General features: G+C 38.0%; 1 protein-coding gene and 1 gene segment (V, D, J or C); both read right to left on the bottom strand.

The window, feature by feature from the left end:
- Nucleotides 1-15,823, bottom strand: part of LOC103205765 (T cell receptor alpha chain MC.7.G5-like) — a 347,276-nt gene that overhangs the window by 137,973 nt on the left and 193,480 nt on the right. The gene's annotated exons all lie outside the window — the stretch shown is intronic.
- LOC103205764 overlaps nt 1-15,823 on the bottom strand; it is a 70,106-nt gene that overhangs the window by 37,625 nt on the left and 16,658 nt on the right. Inside the window, 1 exon segment of the C gene segment in view lies at nt 15,406-15,410. Coding sequence covers nt 15,406-15,410 — 5 coding nt within the window.

Below are 15,823 nucleotides of genomic sequence, written 5' to 3'. Positions count from 1 at the left end.
AAGTATATGTGAACTGCTGTATGAAAAGTGAATTTACTCTGTAAATCTTCACCCAAATCAAAATAAAATAAAAAAATATATATAAATGTTTACTTATTTAAGCGACAGGTAATAAAAAACAGACAAACAAACAAACAAACTCACTGCCGTTAAGTCAGATCAGACCCATAGCAACCCCTCCTTGGGTTTCCAAGGCCGTATTCCACAGAAGCAGCTTGCCCAATCTTCTTTGCGAGGAGTGGTTGGTGGGTTTGAACTGCCAGTCTTCTGGTTAGCAGTCAAATGTCTTAGGCACTACATAGTAGGGCATGTAATTTATGTTTTGGGCCATAAAGACGAAGAAGGGGCCAACATGGCCTGCAAGCTTAATGGGTCAAATAATATACCTAGTAGCTGGACCAGAGTTAAGAGAGGCCCAGGCCTTTGAAGTGAGATTCATATAAGGTCCCAAGAATGGATAAACCCAGTCAGGTTCCCCTCATTTGGGAGGCCCTGGCATTATTAATTTTTTTTTTTTTTTTGAACAAACTTTGGCTTTTGTCAAAAGCTTCTCTTAGCTTCTTTATGATGCCCATCTACCTGAAGGAGATGTAAGCTTGACAGTCAACTGACTGGGGGTCACCGGTACATCTATAGAAGTCTGGAACTATGCAACCCTCACCTCCCAAATATAAAAAACCAAAAAAGCCAAACTCACTGCTGTTGAGCCAGATCTGACTCATAGGGAGTTTCCGAGGCAGTATCACCACGAAAGTAGATTGCCCAATCTTTCTTCCAAAGAGTGACTGGTGGGTTTGAACTGCCAGCCTTCTGGTTAGCAGTCGAATGCCTTAAGCACTACGCCACCAGATAAGACTTAATTTTGAGCTATCATCAGTATCTCAGATCCAGAAAGGCAGTGATTGTAAGATACGTCAGGTATGCCTATGTCTTGAGAGTAATAAAAATCTAAAACATGCAGAATGTGTTTCATTAACAGTTTTCTTATTTATTTTATTTATATAGTCAGTGACAGAGTTCATTGAACACATAGTTTTAATTTATTCACAAGCAGGGAGTTCTTTGACAAGAGCTGCATTCTTTAAAAAATATGCTAATTTTTTAAAAAACATATGGTATTTCACTTTTCATTGTTTAAACTTTCTGCCAATCTTTTGGCCAGTTAAAAATGAAAACTTTAAGAAACTTTTTATCATAAAAGTTTTGAAACATTCCAAGAAAAGAAGCTGATAGAATGAATACCTTAGATTGAATAATTATTAATCTTTGTTATATTAGCTATTTATTTTGCTGAAGTATTTTAAGATAAATTACAAACATCATGGCAATTCACTCTTAAACACTTCAGTATGCTTTTCAAAAATATTTTCCTACATAACCACAATATCATTCCCCACTTAAAGTTAACAATAATTCCCAAAAATCATTTAATACCCAGTTCACATTTTTTTTCAAATCTTTCCAAAATGTACTTTACAGATGGTTTTTCAAACAAAGATCCCATCAGAGACCACACATTTCTTTTGGTTGCTAAATATTTTAAGTCTCTTTAATCTGTAATAGTTTCCTTCAACTGCTCCCTGCAAGAGTGCTTATTTATTTGTATAAATAATAATGATTGTTGAAAGGACTAAGCTTACTGTTCTGTAGAATGTCTCACTTGGATTTGCTTAGGTGTTTTCTTTGTGGAATTCTTTAACTGGCTCTTCTAACTCCCTTACTCCTATTATGTTTAAAGGTTTCATTGTTGTTGTTAGTTGCCATCAAGTTGATTGCAACTCATGGCAAGCCCACGTGTTACAGAGTAAACTACTCCATAAGGTTTTCTTGGCTGTCATCTTAACAGAAACAGATTGTCAGGCCTTCCTTCTGAGGTATCACAGGGTGGCTTCCAACTGCCCACTTTTAGGTTAGCAGTTGAGCACAAACTGTGTGCACCACGTCCAGACCTAAGGTTTGATTATGTTTGGTTTATTTACTTTTGGTAAGAACACTTCATAGGTCATGCTGTGTACCCTTACTGCATCATGTAAGTATGCACATAATGACTTGATAAGCCCTCCAAACTTTTTGTAATGCTACATGTTTCCCACTACAACCAGCAAATAATCCAAAACTTTAAAATGTTTTAAAACCCTTTTTGGCTTGGAAAATTTTTTTCTACATGGTTTCTTTGTGTGAAGCAGGAAGCAAGTCATAATTCTTTCTACAACTGTGAATGCCTCCAGTCTGCTATACCAGAAAGATATGCTGTAAACCTCTCACTATATGCTGAAAAGTAAATATCTAAAAAAGTCTGTTATTTTAGAAAATAACTAATTCAAGGATGTTATGTTCCATTTTTGCACTAATAAGCAGAAGTTCATTAAAATTATATCTTTGTGGATTACTTGCATTACCAGAAAATGAGTTCCTGTGATCTTACTTTGATTGCGTTAATGTATTCCATCCTTTAAGCCATAAATCCAGTTGTTTTGGGTAATCTAGACAGGAGGCCTCTGTATAGCTTTTTTCCTTTGTCTATTGCTTTATCTCTTCTAGACTTAAAATGAGCATTTGTACTTGGTGTGCTAACAGGACTCTTCTCCAGGGTGAGGGGATTCATCCCTGAATCCTTGAATCAAACATATGCAGGGTCAAGGGAAGAGCCCTGGAGAGCCCAGGCCCTGTAAGCTCTCAGATTTATGGTATTACCATTGATCGATCCTCTGAAGTGAATAGAAATATTGTTTAGTTCCCAGAAAATATCTCTCAAAAATACATTGTTTAAGTGGGTGAAGATAAGTTGTATCTTTGCTCTGGAAGGAGAGGCCTACTTGGTGGCCTCAGGTCAGACAGGGAGACTGACTGTGGAGTAATATTCCCAGGTGTGCCAGGTCTTTCACTGTCTTCAAGGACCAGCTCAAGATTCATCTCCTCCAAATACCTCTTCCCGGCTAACTCCACCCAACAAAGGCTGTTTTTCTCACCATTTGTTTACTTACTTATGACTTTTTAACAATTCAGGCTTTATTTATGAAGAGTCTCTGCTTTTTATCACTCATTGGCCCATTTGTCCAGTGATGCCTAATAAAGACCTTCTTGCTACCATTATTCCCCCATTGGACAGTTTTCTCATCAGAGCAAGGCACACGAACTATTACAATTTGGGTATTTAGTGTCAGTTTCATCTTGTGGATCTGCTTCAAGGCAAGGCCTTTAGAAATACATTACTTTAAAAAAGTTGAGACTCTGCAAGCATGTCTTGTTTTCCAATGAGATGGAATTTAATCAACAGCAACAATTTTTCGAGCAATTGTTTTATATTAGACATGAAGTATTCTGAAGAAAGGAATTATACAAATTAGAACTTAGTTCAATTTCTTGGCTCATCATATACTAATATGTTGTTATTGTTAGTTGCTGTCAAGTTGGCTGTGACTCATGGCCACCTCATAAACAATGGAATGAAATGTTGCTCAGTTCTGCACCCTTTTTATGAATATTGGTTGCTTCGTTCATTGTGTGGTCACTGTGTATTTTGAATGCCTTCCAAAATAGGGGACTTCTCTTCCAGCACCGCATCAGGCAATATTCTGATATAAGATCCACAGGATTTTCATTGGCTAATTTTTGGGAGCAGATCACCAGCCCTTTCTTCCTAGTTGTCTTAGTCTCGAAGCTCTGTTGAGCCTGTCCACCATAGGTTACCCTGTTGGTATTTAAAATACCAGAGTCATAGCTTGCAGCATCATAGAGACATGCAAGCCACCAGTAGGACAAATGGACAGATGACTAATGGTGTGGCCTTACCTATAGGCACTCAATCACTAACAGTCACATTCCCTTACTTCTTCCATGATATCTTCTTTTACATTGCCATGAGTATGACTTAATAAATATTGTAGAAATGTGTAGTTGTGATTATTGATCATTGATGACTTTGATTATGCTCGTTCACATTCTGAAACTTTACATTATTATGTAATTAATTAAATGATGTCATATATTATTTCCCCATGGACACTCAGAGGACTCTTTCTGATGCTGAGATGTGCGTAGTGGCTCACGGTTGGTAGTTTCTGAACAAAGATTTAATACACTTCAGCCTTTGTGGTAAATCGACACAGTGAAACACAGCAGTACAAAAACCATTTTCTTCCTTTTCCCCTTTGCTTGGCATTTTGCCAGCACCACCTTCTGCCATCCAGGATACCTCAGAAATGCCCTTTCACCAATGCTGTTATTGTGGTTAAATGCTATAAACTCAGAGGCACAAAACTACTACAGTCACACAAATCAGTAACTGAAACACTAAGAACCTAAAAAATAAATGGGCAAAAGACATGGACTGACCATCACATATGAAGAAAGTTAACCATTGGTTAAGGAACTTGGCAAAATGTTTCAACCTTCAAGTAATAAAAATAAAAATGAAGCATTAACACACTTTTTTTTTTTTTTGACAGAGATTTAAGCAATGCTTTTTTCTTTTCTTTTTCGTTGAAAGAAAATGTGATGTTCCCGATGCTGGCAAAGTGTTGGTAACAATATAAATTGTTATGTCTTTTATTAGGAACCAGTTAGTCAATATTAAGAGGGTAAAAACAATCATGCTATTTTGAACAAATATTTCCACTTTGGGCAATGTAATGTAAGACAATATTATATATATTTGGATATGAAGTGGACTTTATATTATTGTTCTCAGACAAGAAAGAACCCTCTTATATTCGATTCCTTACAAAATCTCTCATAATAAAATGCTTTCAATGAAGTATTTTATTTTGATTAGTGAAGACACATTAACCTGAAATGATCTCTACCAGTGTTACTTATGGAAGTCAGCTGAAGGAATGAGAGAAAAAGAGGACAAAGTAATTTAACATAAATTTAGTGACTATTTTTGGGAATATGCCTTTACAGTTGCAAATGATGGATGTCATTTAAACAAGCTTTTGAAATAAATGTTTTGTTGGGAGATCAAATATCCACTTACAAGATAAATGGTAAAACAACAGTCTTAACATTATGTGAACAGTTATTGCGATTAAATATCTTTTCAGTGATAGTGATAATTTGCTTAATTTAGTGATAGTTTGTTTGACTGAAAATTAAAAATAGTTCATTGGTAGGAGAGCAAACAGTGGGGTGATAGCCTTGGTACTCTGGTAACCATTATGATCAAGAAAGCATAAAAATAATAAATGTCTTTCCAATACCCAATCTGGATGTGCAGCATTTATAGCAAACAACATAAAAAGAAAGAGAGAAAAGAAAAAGAAAACCTCTCACAAAATCCTATGCTATAATTCAACAACTTTGACAAAGATGAGTTTGATATGCTCTAGAAAAATGTTTGAGAATTGAAAAAAGTGTCTCTAGTGATGACAAATATCTTGATTTGAGACACTTCTAAGGAATTTGAATAAAATTATTTTATGAAACATGAGAATGGAAAAAACAGCATTTAACATAATGTATGATTTTAAATATTTATATATAATAATGTATATATTAAAATTACAAAGTGGAATTTGCCAATTTCACTAGCAACCCTAGAGAGTTTATATATTCACATTGGCCATAAACCTTTATTTTGAATCTTCTAATTGAGGAAAATGGGCCTTGTTTCATATTTTCTGTATAGAAATATATATACATATATATAGTCATTTATACATATATATGATCATTTTAAGTAATGAAAATGTCCTAGATATGTATATATTCATCTCAAGAATTCTTAAAATAGGAAAAATGTAGAAGCTACTTAAATGTTTAGCCATAATCATAAACGGTAGTACACAGCATGCCACTAGATACATATTAATGTGACTCATTGAAAATAATGATTAGGAAAAATATCCCATAACATAGAAAATTGATTATAAAATGTTAAAAATGATACAAATGTGTATCTAGAGTATGATTACATATGCAAAATAAGGAATAATATATCCTTTGGAAAAGAAAACCAGAATATACCAAAACATTAACTGTAGTTGCTTCTAAATGGTCGCTGATTTCTTTCAGCAAAGAAGTCTTAACAAAAGAGTGTAGAAATCTGAGGAGGAAAGGAGTTCAAGTCATTGACTTCTCACTCCTAGCCAATGTAGACAGCCTTCCCAGAGTAGTTATCCAATGAAGCTCACTGACAAGGTGGCTTGTTTCATCAAAAGCTATCAGCTACTACAAAACTCCTCCTTCTATTGAAACCAAATCCAGGTATCTTCCTCCCTACCCTTATTGGGCCTAATTCTGCCTTCTGCTGAGCTGTTTCTCTACATGGTCAGGTGAATATTCTCTTTGGTTGTGCTCAGGTCATCTTCCTGGACTTGGGAAGAGAAACGCTTACTCTGGGAAGCTCCATATTCTCCTTGGATGATCCACAAAAAGCCACCAATTAAAGAGAGACCAAGCGATGTCTTTCATTTTGGCATTGTCCTTCAAGCTTTGAAAATTCTGTTATGGTTGCTTCCGTGTTTAGCTTATGGTTATGATCTCTATTAAAATACAATCCCCTACCCTTTCTTGTAGAAGCTAAACCAAACCCACTGCCATCGAATCAATTATGACTCATAATGCCCCTGTAGGACAGAGTAGAACTGCCCCACAGGGTTTCCAAGGCTGCAAATATTTAGGAAGCAGACTGCTTCATCTTTCTCCCATGGAGTGTCTGATGGGTTTGAACCGCTAACTTTCTAGGTTAAGAGTAAATGATTTAACCATTGCACCACCAAGGCTCCTTGGAAAAGCTAAAACTTTCATCAATTTACATTTCAGGAGGTAGGATATGAACAAGAACCCATGGTATTGAAGGAAGAAGTCTAAGCTGCATTGAAGGTACTGGCCAAAACATGACTCCAGGAATTGACAGAATATCACTTGAGATGTTTCAACAAGCAGATGCAACACTGGAAGTACTCACATGTCTATGCCAAAAATTTTCAAAGATATCTACCTGGCCAACTGACTGTAAGAGATCTATAATTATACCCATTCCAAAGAAAAGTGACCCAAGAGAATGTGGAAATTATTGAACAGTATCTTTAATGTCACATACAAGTAAAATTTTTCTGATGATAATTCAAAAACAGTTGCAGTAATACATCAGTGAAGAACTGCCAGAAATCCAAGATGGATTCAGAAGAGGACGTGGAACAAAGAATATCAGTGCTGATGCCAGATGGATCTTGGCTAAAAGCAGAGAATGCCAGAAAGATGTTTGCCTGTGTTTTACTGACTATGCAAAGGCATTTGACTGTGTGGGTCATAACAAATTATGGATAATGTTGTGAAGAATGGGAATTCAAGAACACTTGTGTTCATGTGGAACCTGTACATAGACCCAGAGGCAGTCATGCAAAAAGAACTAAGGGGTACTGAGTGGTTTAAAATCAGGAAAGAAATGTGTCAGAGTTGTATCCTTTCATCATACTTGTTCAATCTATATGCTGAGAAAATAATCTAGAAGCTGGACTATATGAAGAAGAATGCAGCATCAGGATTGGAGGAAGACTCATTAATAACCTGTGATATACATATAACAGGAGGCTGGAGGTTCAAACCCACCAGCCACTCCTCGGAAGGAAGGTTGGGCAATCCTACTTCTGTAGTGATAACTGCCTTGGAAACCCAAGGAGGGGTCGCTAGGAGTCGGGGCCGACTCGATGGCAAATAACAACAACAACAATACATATAACACAACAATGTTTGCTGAAAGCAAAGAGAACTTAAAGCACTTTGTGATGAAAATAAAAAACACTACAGTCTTTGAAATGTATTATGCCCAAACATAAAGAAAACAAAAATCCTTACAACAGGACCAATGAACAACATCATGATCAATGGAGAAAGGATTGATGCTGTTGAGGATTTCATTTTGTTTGGATACACATCCGTGGAAGCAGCAGTTCAAGAAATTAAATGATGAATTGCATTGTGCAAATCTGCAAAAGGCCTCGTTAAAGTGTCAAAAAGCAAAGATGTCATTCTGAGGACTAGGTGTACCTGAATCAAGTCATGGTCTTTTCAATAGCCTCTTATGCACTTGAAAGCTGGACAATGAATAAGGAAGACCAAAGAAGAAATGTTGCCTTTGAATTATAGTATTGGCAAAGAATATTGAATATACACTATATTGTATATTGTATATATACAGCATAAAGGGAAAAACCACTAGCCATGCTCAGGAGAAAGTCTTCCAGTCTCTCTCTTTGAGCAGGTGTTAGATGACTGATGGGGTCCCACGTATGGGAATTTCTTAGACATTGATTCTCATGCCCTGCTCTACTGGATGCTTCCTGGGTAGTTGGCGGTTGTGACCCACATCTGCTGTGAATTGGCCTAAAGCCAGTGGCTTTTGTTCTTTGAATTGGGAAGGAACTCAAATGTGGGGTTTTAGGGGTACAGGGAACCACAGGATGTGGATATTCTGGTTCTTTGGTGCCTCAGGCAGCTGGTGAGAAGGCTGAGTCAGAATTGGACAAGAGGCCCATCTGTCCCACCACTTCCCACTTCTTTTAAAACACAGGATTTTTCAGGTTGATTAGCTATTCTTTGTAGTCAGGTCTGACTACTACACCATTGTTATGGTGTAAACACTGCTGAACAAGGAAATTCTTAAAATCTGATGGAGATCAGATGGCTTGGGATGTGGAAGCCAAAAAGCCACGGCAGGGCCACCTTATTCCCTTCTAGCAAGCAACCTATCTAGAAAGCAAATAAATGTAGGAAGAATGTGCTTTTCTCATTAAAAAGAGGTTGGTAAATCTGGGTACAAAATTGCTTCTCCTCCACAAATCACTCTACATTATAGTTGAGTTAATAAGTCTATATAGAATATAGTATTAGTTTTCATCACTGAATCCTGCATCCACAGACACTATGAACAGCAACTGGGAGAAATATATCCAAATTGAAACACAAGGTGATTTGAGACCTGCTTTATATATAGCCCTAGGAGTCTTTGCATTGGAGACAAGGAAAGATTTTACTCTGGAGTCACTTTCGCTTACTTTGCCTTGGGCCTGCAGAGTAACACAAGACTGTGTTGACTTGTCTCTGGTTACCTATTTTTGAGTAGATTAAAACTCACTGCCATCGAGTTGGATTCGACCCCTCCTTGGGTTTCTGAGGCAGTATAACTACGGAAGTAGATTGCCCAACCTTCCTTCTGAGGAGTGGCTGGTGGGTTTGAACAGCCAGCCTTCTGGTTAGCAGTCAAATGCCTTGGGCACTACACTACCAGAGTGCCCTTGAGTAGATTAGGTATGCCATACACATATAGATACACTGTAGAATAAGATGTGGTATTAGGAAAACAAAAGTAGACCAGAGAGTTGGAGTTGTCTAAGGTAACAATGCTTTTTCTTGACAGTGTATGAATTGGACAGCTCCCATTATAGTCCACAGAATTGGTATATTCCGCCTTTTTACTGGAGCTTTATAAGATCTTGTATATCCTGAAAGATCTAAGATTCAATTGTGAGCCTTCACTGGAGTGACATGTAGATAGTGCAACCTCTTCCAATTATAACTTACAATGATGAAGTGGCTGGACCTGGACTTAGGCTCATGTTCTGCTGTTTACCAACTGTGGATGTATTTTAATTTGGATGTATTTGTGGAAAAGGGATCTGCATATTCAAACCTGGTCTTCTAAATATGTTGGAAAAAAAGAAAAGTAAGACAACTCTAGGGAAAGCATTACAAAATACTATACAAATGCAAGGTATTAGGTTATTAATGCTATTTCACATTGTGCTTTCAAGATTCTAGATGAACTTGTGATTGGACACTTGAGGAAAGAAAACATGGAGCAAAAATATCTTTCATTTGGAAGGAATATGATCTTATGGCTTGCATGGGACAAAATGTTGTAATTTAGAATGTGATCATCTGATCTGCATGCTTTTGGTGAATGAGTAACCTGAGTAATTATTCATAGGTAAAATGTATGGGCCTTGTTTTTATCACCATTTCTCTCTGCACTAATCATAACTAAGCAGGACTTTATAGAAGCTTCCAAGTCGTTCTGAACCAGATATCTTCAAGGGTCTTCCAGATCAGACCAGTTGCTGTCAAGTCAATTCCTACTCATGGTGACCCCATGTGTGAGTTAGAGTAGAACTATACTCTGGTAGCATAATGGCTAAAGCACTTGACTGCTAACCAGAAGGCTGGTGGTTCAAACCCACCAGCCACTCCTCGGAAGGAAGGTTGGGCAATCCTACTTCTGTAGTGATACTGCCTTGGAAACCCAAGGAGGGGTCGCTATGAGTCGGGGCTGACTCGACGGCACATAACAACAACAACAACATACTCTGTAAGGTTCTCATTTTTTGGAAGTAGATCTCCAGGCCTATCCACTGGGTGGACTGGAGCCTCTGACCTTTTGGTTAGCAACCCAGCACATTAACTGTTTTCACCACCCAGGGTCATAACATCAATGAAATCAATGAAATTCAAACTCAATCCCAAAATGCTGTTCTGTGGACAGTTCTCCAAGAAAAATGCCCACAAAGAGCGCAAGGTGGTGCTAACTTTCCAATCTGCATAGAAGGGGCTGGAATGCATCATTTCCCTGTTGCAAATGGTCTGAGAATAATTTTTATTGGAGGGTGAAGGGCTTAGGGTGATGGAGGAAGGAAGGGAGAATTGAGAGGTGGGGAATGTGTAGAGTATCAATACTCTATGAGTAGATTTCAAAGAAGAAAGAATAATTTTAAAAATTGAGGACCAAGGATCAAGAATAGAAAAAGTATTTTGAAATAAATGCTGCAGAAGACACTAAGTGAATGGGTACGTAGAGCATTTTTTTTTTTTTTTTTTTACTAATGTTGTATTATCTCAAGGTGGTCCAGACTTGAGCTGTATGCTTGCAATAACTGCCTGGGACAACAGAGAAATGGAAGAGAAAATTTTTTCACAGAGCTTTCTGAAGAAATTTTAAAAATCTAATTTGTACGTTGACCTTGTAATAGAAATGAGATTGAAAGGAAAAGCCCTTGTAGGAATTAGCTTCAGAAGGGTAATACTGGGAAAAATAAATAAGCCATTTTATAGAAAAAGAGAAGTTTTTGTGCTTAATTAATGGGTACAGCTTAACATAGCTTGGAATATGTAATTTTCCATTAGACTATCGGTGATAACATTTTGACATACTTGGGTGCTGGATATCTTGCTTCTATAAATGGTGGCTTTTGTTTTGAGTGAGTTCAATCAGAAAGACACAGGGGACAATTAACCTGGTTCCTGATTCTACCAAGCCTCTGGTTCAGAAACATATTGGTTGTCTTGTAATATACAGGCCATTTGTTTTTGAGTGTTGTAAAGTGCTATTATTATAGCTGGGGATCTTGCCTTTCCAACCCTTTGCATGTATGATTTATGACATCCTATACTGAAGACACAGGTGACTCATTGCAAGTACTGCCTGGGACCTCCTTAATATCAGTTTCTCCAGTAGATTACAAGGCTGGATTCTGAAGCTATATAGGAATGTAACCTTCCTGATCTTTTTCATTCTGCTCCACAATATAACCAAGTAATGCTTTGTCTGGTTACTCGGGAACCAGATGTTATCCTCCTTTCTTGTAGGAACCTTCTAATGGGTTCTTTTTAGAAAACTTGATGGAAAATAAAAGACTAAAAGCGTGCTGCTGACTTGAGCACAGATGGGGGAATGTTAACAGCCAAGAAATATGAGGGCTTTGGCTCCTTTCCCAGAACTACCAGGCTAAGACCTTGGCAGAAACTCAACAGGAAACTGAACTCTATTTGCATATCCTTTTAAACATGGGAGATTAAACGCTTCAACCTTGAGTGATCACAGTTTTTGAGGATCATGATGAAGCATTAAGGGGAGGAGGAGCATCCCAAGGGAGGTGAACTGGAGGCAAAGCAAGGTAGGTGTGAGGTTAGCAGTGACTTTCAATCCCCTTTGATTAATCATGACTGCATTTCACTTAGTTTATTCCTTTGATTTTATACTTATTGGGTCACATACAGAATCAGCTAGGCAGGAATCTGCTCTTCTCAAATCTTGAGAATCTGTCAAATTTGATCTCTTTTGCCCAATGTTTGCTTCCTTCTCTTTCTTGCTGGGTGGAGATCTATCTATAGCCTGTTAGTGCTGAAGGAACCTTGTTGTTGTTGTTGTTATGTGCCCTCGAGTCAGACCCGACTCATAGCTACCCCTCCTTGGGTTTCCTAGGCAGTATCACTACGGAAGTAGATTGCCTCATCTTCCTTCTGAGGAGTGGCTGGTGGGTTTGAACCACCAGCCTCCTGGTTAGCAGTCAAGTGCCTTAGCCACTACGCTACCAGAGCTCCTGAAGGAACCTTAGAGATCATCTATTCCAAACTCTTCACTTTTCAGTCAAGGAATCTGAAGCCCAAAGAGTTAACTGACCTAACTCACAAAGTCACACATGAAGTTAGGAGTATAAATTCTGACTCCCGAATTAATTTTCTTTCCCCCTCTGTTTTTCTGAGCAGGTAGAAGTTTCCACAGATCCCAGACTGCTCTTTTCCAGTGTGTGATTTGGCGCAGATACAGTTTCACTGTCTTCTCCCACCAGGGCCTACATTTTTGGCAGGAGAGCAATTCAGATCCACTAGCTTTTCCTCCTAGTTCCCTTAGACCAGGCCCTGGAAAGTATAGTTCTTTAGTGGCAGAAGTCAGAGGACTGGAACGAAGATATTATCCTTGGGGATTCATTTAGTGAATTTCATTTTCCTGACAAAGTACCATAGTGAGAAGTAACTCGTAGATAGCATGGGCAGCGTGAGGATGGACAAATTCATCCCTCACAGGTTGGTAGCTATACTTTATAGATTCCATTTTAAGGGAAGGAAAAGCTCTCTGTATTCTTAAAAGGGTGGTTGTTCGTTGTTAGGTGCTGTCAAGTTGGTTCTGACTCATAGCGACCCTATGTATGAAACACTGCCTGGTCCTGTGCCATCCTCACAGTCATTGTTATGTTTGAGCCCATTGTTACAGTAACTGAGTCAACCCACCTCCTGAGGGCCTTCCTCTTTTTTACTGACCCTGTACCAAACATGATGTCCTTCTCCAGGGAGTGATCCCTTCTGATAAAATGACCAAAGTGCAAGAGATGAGGTCTCACCATCCTTGCTTCTCAGCAGCATTCTGTCCTTCTTCCAAGACAGATGTGTTCATTCTTCTGGAAGACCATGGTATATTAACTATTCTTCACCAACACATAATTCAAATGCATCGATTCTTCAGCAGTATTCTTTATTAGTATTGTTCAGCTTTTACATGCATATGAAGTGTTTGAAAATACCACGGCCTGGGTCAGGCACACCTTAGTCCTCAAAGTGACATCTTTGCTCTTTAACACTTTCAAGAGGTCTTTTGCAGCAGATTTTCCCAATGCAATATGTCATTTTATTTCTTGACTACTGTTTCCATGGTCACTGATTGTGAATCCAAGTAAAATGAAATCTTTGACAACTTCAATCTTTTTTCCATTTATCATGATGTTGCTTATTGGTCCAGTTGTGAGGATTTTTGTTCTTTTTATGTTTAGATGTAATTCATACTGAAGGCTATAGTCTTTGATCTTAGAAGGGTAAATTAATGAAATGTATCCTAGGACTGGGAGGCTGTGAGGCAGAGCATCCTTAGAGCTAAGTAGGTTGAGCTTTTTGAACATTGAGACCCTAACTTTTTTCTCAAACATCTGAACATAGTCTGTTGGGAAAAATTTGGCATGAAAAATTCATTCTCCTTGTTACTTCTAATAAATCTGAGACCAGGCTGGGCTGCCTTCATCCAGTACAGACAAAGGGCAAGGAGGACATGACATAGTGTTGCAGAACTAGAACCTTATGATGATGGACTTGTCACAGAAAGAATTCAGAGTTCGTGTGGGAAGAAGACTCCTGATGAGGTATTTTTATGAAAAATATGCTGGCAGCACATTTGAATCTTGGTTTGGAAAAATGCTTATGGTCATTGGCAATATTCCCTCACATTCTAACTCCTTGAGTCTTTTCTTTTCTGGGTAAAGATCGCTCTTCTTCAGATTATTAAATGTTGAGAGAAAAAGAATATTAGCATTATTGAGTACCTTTGGTATAATGTCATCCAGCTTTGGTAGGTGCCTTCTGGCAATTATTTCATTTAATCTTTGTAATAACTCTATGCAATAGGTATTATTATCCCTGTTTTACAGATGAGAAAATAGAGGATTAGAGAAATTAAGCAATCTTGTTTGAAGTCCCATAACTAGTGAGTAAAGGAACTGTGATTCTCACCCATTTTTTTCTGGTTCTTGAGCAGACGATCTTTTTACTACTAAAAGATTAGCAGACATGTGAAAACACATATGCGATTCATAGTCCAAATTTTAAAAATTGTTCATTTTTAGATAGGACTATGGCAAAGTTAGAGACACCTTGCAGATTACTGCTTTTAAGTTCAATGTACATTAATTATTTTATTCTAGTAGATATAGAACAAGACATTTGCCATTCTAACATATTTTTACATGTACAATTCACTGACATGTTTTTGTGAATTACAAAGTATATTTATTTCTGTATTTCACCCTACCGATCTGCAATATATTGCCACCTATTTAAGAGAGGAAACTACATCTATTTAAATTGTGCCATGAGATCTTTTGTTAACACAGTAAGGATGCTTTCATGGGTCTGCATATGTGGAAAGGATTGCAGGAGACTTTTATCAGACTTAGGAAAAAAACCACTACTCCTCCTTTTCTTTCACCTTGGCATGACAATATATTTTGTCACCTTTTTCCAAAGTGTTAGAAGTTAAGGACCAAGAAAGGCAACCATAAGAAGTAGGTATGGATTAGACTTTCTGACCACCCAGTAATCAGTCAGGACCCACCCTCTAGCCAACAGAACTTCTGGAAAATTCACTCAGGACTGATGCCTTAGGATCTCCACCACCTCAAGGTTCATTTCTCCTAACTCTTTGGTCCATCCAGGTCTGGATGTGGTAAGTTGGAAGGGGAAAGACTGAGAAAATTTAAAGGAGCCAAATGAAGAAGTCATGTTTCACAGAGGAATAATAGAGGCATTTCAAATAAGATCAGGGTGGAGGTATAGACCTGAAAGAGGAAGGAAACCAAGCTAAAGAAAGATCACTGAATGTACATGCAAATACTCCTTTTCTTCTTCTCACCAGGGAGATTTTCATCTACCTTATTTTCTCTGTGGTTTGCTGTTGTTGTTAATGTTAATGTTAATATTGTTAATGTTGTTAGATGTCGTTGAGTTGGATCCAACTCACAGTGGCCCTATGTACAACAGAAGGAAACATGGCCTGGCCTTGCACCATCCTCAGTCTTTGCTATGCTTGAGTCCATGGCAAACCAAAACCAAAGTCACTGCCATCGAGTCAATTTGACTCATAGCGACCCCTCCTTGGGTTTCTGAGGCAGTACCTCTATGGAAGTAGATTGCCCAATCTTCTTTCTGAGGAGTGGCTAGTGGATTGGAACCTTCAGCCTTCTGGTTAGCAGTCATATGCCTTAGACACTATGCCACCATGGCAACCCCTGTCAATTCAGATTGTTGAGGGTCTTCCCCTTTTTTTGCTGACCCTCTGCTTCACCAAGCATGATATCCTTCTCCAGGGACTGGTCAGTTCTGACAACATGACCAAATTATGTGAGATGAAGTCTGGCCATTCTCACTTCTAAGGAGCATTCTGACTGTACTTCTTCTTCTTTTTTTTTTTTTTCAGGGTCTTCCCCCTTTTTGCTGAATCTCTGATTTACCAAGTATGATATCCTTCTCTAGGGACTGGTCAGTTCTGACAACATGACCAAAGTAG

The sequence above is a fragment of the Orycteropus afer genome, unplaced genomic scaffold (genome assembly GCF_000298275.1).
Source record: "Orycteropus afer afer isolate SDZICR_OR568_19922 unplaced genomic scaffold, OryAfe1.0 scaffold00292, whole genome shotgun sequence".
Lineage (NCBI taxonomy): Eukaryota > Metazoa > Chordata > Mammalia > Tubulidentata > Orycteropodidae > Orycteropus > Orycteropus afer.
This window is presented reverse-complemented; position numbering and strand designations above follow the sequence as displayed.